Raw genomic sequence first — 9767 nt, 5'->3', positions numbered from 1 at the left:
CTTGCTTGGGCAAATAAAGTTTAGTCTCTTGATATCTGGAATCCTAGTCTCTGAGATCTCTTACTGCGATGGAAGGCCGGTTCGCCAGAACATCTGCAGAATAAAGCAAAAAACTCCTTCCCTCTTTGGATGTAAATACTTACCAGATTGGGTGATCCTCATGTGTGGTACATGGTTATTCACCCTCTTTAATATCGATAACCTTCTACATGTAGAGTTGAAGTAATGGATATGTTGATTTGAGCTGATTTTTTGCAAGAAGACCCTGTGATACAGTGACTCTGTATAAAAAAGATTCTAAAATAATTCTTCCATTCAAAGAATTACAGTCTCAGACATCGGTGCACTTCAGGTACAGAAGAGATCATTTATATTCACTCATCCAGACTTAGATTGCTCCTGTGGAATGACTCAATATCACACACATATTATACAATAGCGGATCTCTTATAGCTCATATTTTGAGTTTTTACAGATTCAGTACATTACAGGATCATCTCACTCAAGATGTTCATCTCTTTAGAATAAACAATCATTTAGGAATCATTACTCTGCATAGAAACAACCATTTTATCAAACTTTTCTACTTTTAAAAGTGTTCCTTTAACCGTTTAATATATATTGGTACAATTCCGTAGTTTGTCCAGCAAAGGGTGTCTTTAACACAAGATATATAATGAGGAGATGCGCATAGGAGCGATTAAAGGGGTCAATGACATGACTAAAAGAAATATTATTTGTTTTAGATGTAATGTAATGTGTATACTGGATTTAAGGTTGATAAAGTGTCAAAAAAATCTTAGTAAGATGTAGGACTTTTTTAAGAGTAGGAGACTTTTATAAAGAAGCTAAAAGCAACTTTCAGTAAATTTTAAGGCTTATGCTTAAGTTCTTACTGTTGTAAATGAAAGACTACAATGTGTGGTCACAGCAGCACGGCATCATTTATTCATTACTGAATTAAGACGTTACTTCATTCAGACATTCCATTAATATATATATTTTAAGTAATTTATGTATACAGCTGCAATCCATGACTTATTTGGGTAAAATAAACCAAACTTTTGTTATTGATCATGTACATAAAATCAGTGTTGAAAACTCTCTTTCTACCTTCCCCTGATTTACAATGTTAATCTTGTAATAGTGATGGATATATTGAGCCGTATGCTTATGTGTGAAAGTTAACATTGGTTAAGTTCAACCCATATGGAGATAAATACATAAAGTAAACTGCAACTTCATTTTTTAAACAGAGATGTCGACAGAGATGCAAAAGTTAAAAAAAATTCACAAAAATATTACAAATATGTATCCATATTGGCTTGGTTTCATACACTTTTAATTGGGTTTTAACAGTTAACTTTTTAGAATTAAGCTGCTGAATCACCTCCTATTACACTCACAACTGTAGGCTATATAAAGGAAAGACCAAAGATGCAAAATACTTATAAATGGATTTAAAAAATGTTTATAATATTCAATTGTCTTATTTAATCATATAATAATATGTCATCAAATCATCAACACATTGTTTCTTTGTTGTAAAGTCCATGGTATCTGCCTTTGTACTGCCATCTTGTTACTCTTAATAGGTGAGGAGACCTCTTCAGCTCTCCTAAATCATTAAGGAGCTGAGACCTAATCTTAACACTTATGAACCTTTATGAATAACTCTTCTGCTTAAGTGTAAGAATAACAGTAAAATTACGTCATTTACGTGAAGCATTTTGACAGAATTTGTGCACAGCCGGTCTTGATCTCTCACAGGTTCATGAATCAATCATCTGGGACATGAGCTGCACACACTTGAGTATTCTGATCGTACAGTTCTGGAACAGTCGACGATACAATGAGATTTACAAGTACGCCCAGCTTACCTGCGTATAGATTTGGGTGGTCTTAGTCAAGTCAGACCACCAACTGATGTGGATTTTATATTTTTCACAACTCAACTGTTCATATGATATTAACAAAACTATGATGAGTATTTACATTAAATGATTAATGTTTCTCATGCCTCATATTTACATCCTCATGTGAACTTAAAAGTCATCCACACACATACAAGTAAATCAGTGAATGAAAGCAACAATACGTTTGGCAGTAATAGAAAGTAAATAAGGCAATTCATAGCAGTCAAGAATCATTTGATTTGTTGATATATTCAGATAGAAGATGAAGGAAAAGTCTTGACTGACACTCTAACAACCTCTTATAGGAGAGACAAAAGATCAGTGAAGACAGAATCATGACATGAGACATTGTTTTCTTATTCTACAGACACATTCACCACTTGATGTCAAATCTACATTCATGTTTCAAGCTTAAATGAGCATTACTTGATTTATTTTATAACAAAGAAACCTGCATTTACAAAGAACAAGTTATGGTAATAAACAAATAAAGTTAATCATTTAATATTATGTTACTACTTTATATCTAATGTATTATGTTAATGAATTCTGTGGCTTCTGTGACGATGTTTCTGTCCTCGTCTCTATTTTCTATGTATTTCTGTAGAGAGAAACAGTGGAGTCACAAATTCATTTTACAGATAATGAAGTGGGACAGATAGTAATTGTGTTTGTCGAGCTGTCCCGTGGCGAGGGCTCTGAGCTCAGTGTGTGTCTGGACCCTGATCATAACCCCGCTGCTGAAGTAAAGACGGCTCGTGGTGTGGAGGAGGGATGTGGTGAACCCAGAGAATGGAGGTGAGGGAGCGCCAGATGAGTTCACGTGTGTCAACCTTAACAAATTGAGAATGTCAAGATACACTTTTAGTTTGATATCTTTAAAAACGAAATAACATTTGGCTTAGTTTCTCTGAATCTTTGACTAATGACACTTTTCAAAAATAAAATAATCTTACCTAGTTTGACAATGTTTTCATCTGATGTCCAGGATGTTTTAAATTTCGGGACAAGGATTGCAGGCGCAATAAACTCTGGCTCCACCAGCATGTCTCCAAAGCGCTGCTGCAGGACTTTTTGGAGGGCATCAACCAGAGGTTTGCAGTACCTGGAAGTAATGCCAATTCGGTCAGGTTTCGAGATGAGGAGGGTCAGAGGAGGCAGAAGCCATCCCATCTGAACGTCAATTTCAGCCTGAAGAATGTTGAGGGCTTTGGCAACGGGGCTCATGGTTCTGGCATACTCCTCCAGAAAGATAAAAATTTCAACTGGACTCAACCTATCACACATTGAAACGACAACAATTAATAATTTCATGTCATTACAATTTTAAGTGTGTGTGTGTCATTTTAAAAACAGTGGAATAACTAGGCCCTTAGGAGATAAATTCTTGTATTTCTCCCTGTACTGTATCTACTCCTATCCGATCTTTACGGAGCATTTAGTAGTCAAGCAACTTTTCGAAGAAATTCATTAAAAAAATGCAGTTTTACCATTAACATTATTGGAACATGAATTTAAAGAAATTAAAGGAAAAAAAACATCAACAGCACTTACATTGGCAACTCGAGTGAAGAGCAGACGGTTCTGATAGCCCCCTCTCCCTGATCTTTAATTATTCAAAGCATTCTCTCAATGGCGAGAAATAAGGAATTTCACCTTGTTGTGTTGGGGCGGATCAGCTGAATTTTGCAAGCGTCTTCTATAATCTCTGCAGCAGAAGCAGATCTGCCACACTTATTCCATAGTGCATGACTAGTAGTTCGAACAAGCTTGTTCTGTATGCCGAATTCAGAATGTATGTCATTTAGTGTGCAAGCTAAAACATCAAAAGTCTGTGGACCTTTGAGCTGCCTGCATGCTAGTGCTACTGAGCACCTCTCCAGACTGTTGGGATCAACCCAGTGGCCAGTGACAGCGATGAAACCTCTTCTCTTTGAACTCCAAAAATCTGTTGTCGTTGCTATGAAATCGATCTCCGACATTGCTTTTTTCATATTTTTCTTCATTTCAAGTGCTGCCACATCCATCTTACGTCGCAAAGTGGTCCTTGACATGAGAGAGGCTTTTGGCTGAAGTTAATGCAAGAAAGCTTGAAACGATGGCTGGTCCACCACACTAAAGGGTTGTAGACTGTGGGTCACAAAATTCAACACTGCATGATCAACATTCTTCTGTGTGACTAGCTTGGTTTCGCTCAATTTCAACTGTCTGGAAGTTGAAGGAGCCTCCTCGCTCTCCATTTTTCTTTTCCTTGGTGCTGTAATGGCAATATATCTCTGCATGTGGCTACCATGTTTTCTCTGCAAAAAGGCAACATTCAAAACATTAACTACATACCAGAGATCAGTCTCCACTCTTTGATTAAATAAAATAATAAAATATATATTTATGTGCTTTTCTTTTAGCATGTCATAAGAAATACAGAGTATATTATTTTCAGCATAGGCTTAGTTAGATCAGTCTTTGGAAGCTTTTGAAACTAACAATACCTGTTAATAAGGAACACTCCACTCCACCAACTGTTTTAGCATCATACATGCACCAATGCAAAATTTTCTTATAATATAATCATTGTGTTCCCAACTTGTAATAATTACTTTAATTTGCATTTTTTTCCTTATTTAAATTAATACATGATGTTAGCTATAACAGCATGATTTGTATTATCTTAAAACTGTACATTTAGATAACTTAGACAGTCACCTCTGATAACAGATCACTCAAAATATTTATGTAGACAAATTCAAGCTGCATTGAAACTATATGTATTGTGAAAAAACACTAATACAAATAAATGTGAATTGAATCGGTGCAGCCTAGTCAAAATATAATTCATTTAAATTCCAACATAAAATGTTAAATTCGATTGATTCCCATTTCACAATATCAGAGCACTCAGCTTGAAAAGTTTCAAATTCAAATATGAAATAAGGTGAAACAGATAAGTTTACTTTGCTGACGACGTGTACAAAGTTCATGGTAGCGTAACAGTCTATATTTTAACCAAAATGTGTTCTGCAAGCTACTGTTAGATTTATATCTCTTTATTTTAAATGAGTGAAATTAAAATGGCTTACCTCTATGCGTTTCCTTAGATTGAAAGGAGAATTCTTGTTTGAAGAAATTGTACAGGACCGCGGCAGGCAGAGAAGGCACTTAAAAATTAAAGACTCGTTCTTCTTTTCAACGATCTCAAAAAAATCGCGTAAATAAGGCCTTGGGTTTTGTGGCAAGTTAGATTCTGCAGTTTCTTCCATGATTTAACTTAAGAGATTGGCAGTCAAAATGTTACGTTGACAGTTGCACTGAATCTGATGTGTTGAATCGTATTTTCGCGCTAAGTAGATAACGTTACTTCGACAACAGAGACAAAACAAAACAAATTCAAAATAAAGCGCGTGATGTACTGTGATTGGTGGCTTGTTCTACCAGTTAAGTTTTTACTGATTTATAAATAAAAGGAACGACTGATTGTGAAAATGTAGTAGAGTAAAAAGTACGATATTTTACTTTGAAATGTAGTGGAGTAAAAGTATAAGTCTCCCAAAATTGAAATACTTGAGTAAAGTACAGATACACAAAAAAACTACTTAAGTAGAGAAACGGATTACATTTACTTCGTTACTGTCCACCACTGTATATGATAATATATAAACACAGTAAAAGAGCAGAACAGAGTTCACGTGTGTCATATATGATCATATATAAACAGAGTAAAAGAGCACAAAAGAGTTCACGTGTGTCATATATGATCATATATAAACAGAGTAAAAGAGCACAACAGAGTTCACGTGTGTCATATATGATCATATAAAAACAGAGTAAAAGAGCAGAACAGAGTTCACGTGTGTCATATATGATCATATATAAACAAAGTAAAAGAGCACAACAGAGTTCACGTGTGTCATATATGATCATATATAAACAGAGTAAAAGAGCACAACAGAGTTCACGTGTGTCATATATGATCATATATAAACAGAGTAAAAGAGAACAACAGAGTTCCCGTGTGTCATATATGATCATATATAAACAGAGTAAAAGAGCACAACAGAGTTCACGTGTGTCATATATGATCATATATAAACAGAGTAAAAGAGAACAACAGAGTTCACGTGTGTCATATATGATCATATATAAACAGAGTAAAAGAGCACAAAAGAGTTCCCGTGTGTCATATATGATCATATATAAACAGAGTAAAAGAGCACAACAGAGTTCACGTGTGTCATATATGATCATATATAAACAGAGTAAAAGAGCACAACAGAGTTCACGTGTGTCATATGTGATCATATATAAACAGAGTAAAAGAGCACAAAAGAGTTCACGTGTGTCATATATGATCATATATAAACAGAGTAAAAGAGCACAACAGAGTTCACGTGTGTCATATATGATCATATAAAAACAGAGTAAAAGAGCAGAACAGAGTTCACGTGTGTCATATATGATCATATATAAACACAGTAAAAGACCACAACAGAGTTCACGTGTGTCATATATGATCATATATAAACAGAGTAAAAGAGCACAACAGAGTTCACGTGTGTCATATATGATCATATATAAACAGAGTAAAAGAGCACAACAGAGTTCACGTGTGTCATATATGATCATATATAAACAGAGTAAAAGAGCAGAACAGAGTTCACGTGTGTCATATATGATCATATATAAACAGAGTAAAAGAGCAGAACAGAGTTCACGTGTGTCATATATGATCATATATAAACAGAGTAAAAGAGCAGAACAGAGTTCACGTGTGTCATATATGATCATATATAAACAGAGTAAAAGAGCAGAACAGAGTTCACGTGTGTCATATATGATCGTTTAAAAACAGAGTAAAAGAGCAGAACAGAGTTCACGTGTGTCATATATGATCATATATAAACAGAGTAAAAGAGCACAACAGAGTTCACGTGTGTCATATATGATCATATATAAACAGAGTAAAAGAGCACAACAGAGTTCACGTGTGTCATATATGATCATATATAAACAGAGTAAAAGAGCAGAACAGAGTTCACGTGTGTCATATATGATCATATAAAAACAGAGTAAAAGAGCACAACAGAGTTCACGTGTGTCTAATATGATCATATATAAACAGAGTAAAAGAGCAGAACAGAGTTCACGTGTGTCATATATGATCATATATAAACAGAGTAAAAGAGCACAACAGAGTTCACGTGTGTCATATATGATCATATATAAACAGAGTAAAAGAGCACAACAGAGTTCACGTGTGTCATATATGATCATATATAAACAGAGTAAAAGAGCACAACAGAGTTCACGTGTGTCATATATGATCATATATAAACAGAGTAAAAGAGCACAACAGAGTTCACGTGTGTCATATATGATCATATAAAAACAGTGTAAAAGAGCACAACAGAGTTCACGTGTGTCATATATGATCATATAAAAACAGAGTAAAAGAGCACAACAGAGTTCCCGTGTGTCTAATATGATCATATATAAACAGAGTAAAAGAGCAGAACAGAGTTCACGTGTGTCATATATGATCATATATAAACAGAGTAAAAGAGCAGAACAGAGTTCACGTGTGACATATATGATCATATATAAACAGAGTAAAAGAGCACAAAAGAGTTCCCGTGTGTCATATATGATCATATATAAACAGAGTAAAAGAGCAGAACAGAGTTCACGTGTGTCATATATGATCATATATAAACAGAGTAAAAGAGCACAACAGAGTTCACGTGTGTCATATGTGATCATATATAAACAGAGTAAAAGAGCAGAACAGAGTTCACGTGTGTCTAATATGATCATATATAAACAGAGTAAAAGAGCAGAACAGAGTTCACGTGTGTCATATATGATCATATATAAACAGAGTAAAAGAGCAGAACAGAGTTCACGTGTGTCATATATGATCATATATAAACAGAGTAAAAGAGCAGAACAGAGTTCACGTGTGTCATATATGATCATATATAAACAGAGTAAAAGAGCAGAACAGAGTTCACGTGTGTCATATATGATCATATTTAAACAGAGTAAAAGAGCACAAAAGAGTTCACGTGTGTCATATATGATCATATATAAACAGAGTAAAAGAGCACAACAGAGTTCACGTGTGTCATATATGATCATATATAAATAGAGTAAAAGAGCAGAACAGAGTTCACGTGTGTCATATATGATCATATATAAACAGAGTAAAAGAGCACAACAGAGTTCACGTGTGTCATATTTGATCATATAAAAACAGAGTAAAAGAGCACAACAGAGTTCACGTGTGTCATATATGATCATATATAAACAGAGTAAAAGAGCACAACAGAGTTCACGTGTGTCATATATGATCATATAAAAACAGTGTAAAAGAGCACAACAGAGTTCACGTGTGTCATATATGATCATATATAAACAGAGTAAAAGAGCAGAACAGAGTTCACGTGGGTCATATATGATCATATATAAACAGAGTAAAAGAGCACAACAGAGTTCACGTGTGTCATATATGATCATATAAAAACAGAGTAAAAGAGCACAACAGAGTTCCCGTGTGTCTAATATGATCATATATAAACAGAGTAAAAGAGCAGAACAGAGTTCACGTGTGTCATATATGATCATATATAAACATAGTAAAAGAGCAGAACAGAGTTCACGTGTGTCATATATGATCATATTTAAACAGAGTAAAAGAGCACAAAAGAGTTCACGTGTGTCATATATGATCATATATAAACAGAGTAAAAGAGAACAACAGAGTTCCCGTGTGTCCAATATGATCATATATAAACAGAGTAAAAGAGCAGAACAGAGTTCACGTGTGTCATATATGATCATATATAAACAGAGTAAAAGAGCACAACAGAGTTCACGCGTGTCATATATGATCATATATAAACAGAGTAAAAGAGCACAACAGAGTTCACGCGTGTCATATATGATCATATATAAACAGAGTAAAAGAGCACAACAGAGTTCACGCGTGTCATATATGATCATATATAAACAGAGTAAAAGAGCACAACAGAGTTCACGTGTGTCATATATGATCATATAAAAACAGAGTAAAAGAGCACAACAGAGTTCCCGTGTGTCTAATATGATCATATATAAACAGAGTAAAAGAGCAGAACAGAGTTCACGTGTGTCATATATGATCATATATAAACATAGTAAAAGAGCAGAACAGAGTTCACGTGTGTCATATATGATCATATTTAAACAGAGTAAAAGAGCACAAAAGAGTTCACGTGTGTCATATATGATCATATATAAACAGAGTAAAAGAGAACAACAGAGTTCCCGTGTGTCCAATATGATCATATATAAACAGAGTAAAAGAGCAGAACAGAGTTCACGTGTGTCATATATGATCATATATAAACAGAGTAAAAGAGCACAACAGAGTTCACGTGTGTCTAATATGATCATATATAAACAGAGTAAAAGAGCAGAACAGAGTTCACGTGTGTCATATATGATCATATATAAACATAGTAAAAGAGCAGAACAGAGTTCACGTGTGTCATATATGATCATATTTAAACAGAGTAAAAGAGCACAAAAGAGTTCACGTGTGTCATATATGATCATATATAAACAGAGTAAAAGAGAACAACAGAGTTCCCGTGTGTCCAATATGATCATATATAAACAGAGTAAAAGAGCAGAACAGAGTTCACGTGTGTCATATATGATCATATATAAACAGAGTAAAAGAGCACAACAGAGTTCACGCGTGTCATATATGATCATATATAAACAGAGTAAAAGAGCACAACAGAGTTCACGCGTGTCATATATGATTTTCCACTTGCACAAGGACTTTTGTCTCTGATGGAAACAAACTAGTGA

The 9767-nt window shown here is 34.5% G+C and overlaps 1 protein-coding gene across 2 annotated transcripts; it reads right to left on the bottom strand.

Moving 5' to 3' along the window:
• Positions 1 to 1030: 1030 nt before the first annotated feature.
• LOC130421080 (uncharacterized) lies at positions 1031 to 9668 on the bottom strand. 2 transcript variants are annotated; one of them, XM_056748754.1, is made up of 3 exons: positions 3471 to 9668; positions 2873 to 3192; positions 1031 to 2749 (listed from the first exon to the last, which is right to left on the bottom strand). In XM_056748754.1, the coding sequence occupies exon 1, from the start codon at positions 9666 to 9668 to the stop codon at positions 6753 to 6755; it is 2916 nt and encodes a 971-aa protein (XP_056604732.1). In that variant the 3' UTR covers positions 1031 to 2749; positions 2873 to 3192; positions 3471 to 6752. The 2 variants fall into 2 exon arrangements, with proteins under 2 accessions (XP_056604732.1, XP_056604733.1); XM_056748755.1 differs by having other exon boundaries at positions 3471 to 9631.
• Positions 9669 to 9767: the final 99 nt, after the last annotated feature.

Source organism: Triplophysa dalaica, chromosome 5 (genome assembly GCF_015846415.1).
Source record: "Triplophysa dalaica isolate WHDGS20190420 chromosome 5, ASM1584641v1, whole genome shotgun sequence".
Classification (NCBI taxonomy): Eukaryota; Metazoa; Chordata; class Actinopteri; order Cypriniformes; family Nemacheilidae; genus Triplophysa; species Triplophysa dalaica.
Note: the sequence above shows the minus strand (reverse complement) of the source record. Positions and strands in the feature narration are given on the sequence as shown.

Coding starts and splice junctions, on each gene's coding strand:
- LOC130421080 (XM_056748754.1), bottom strand. CDS start 9,668: ATGATCATATATGACACGCGTGAACTCTGTTGTGCTCTTTTACTCTGT.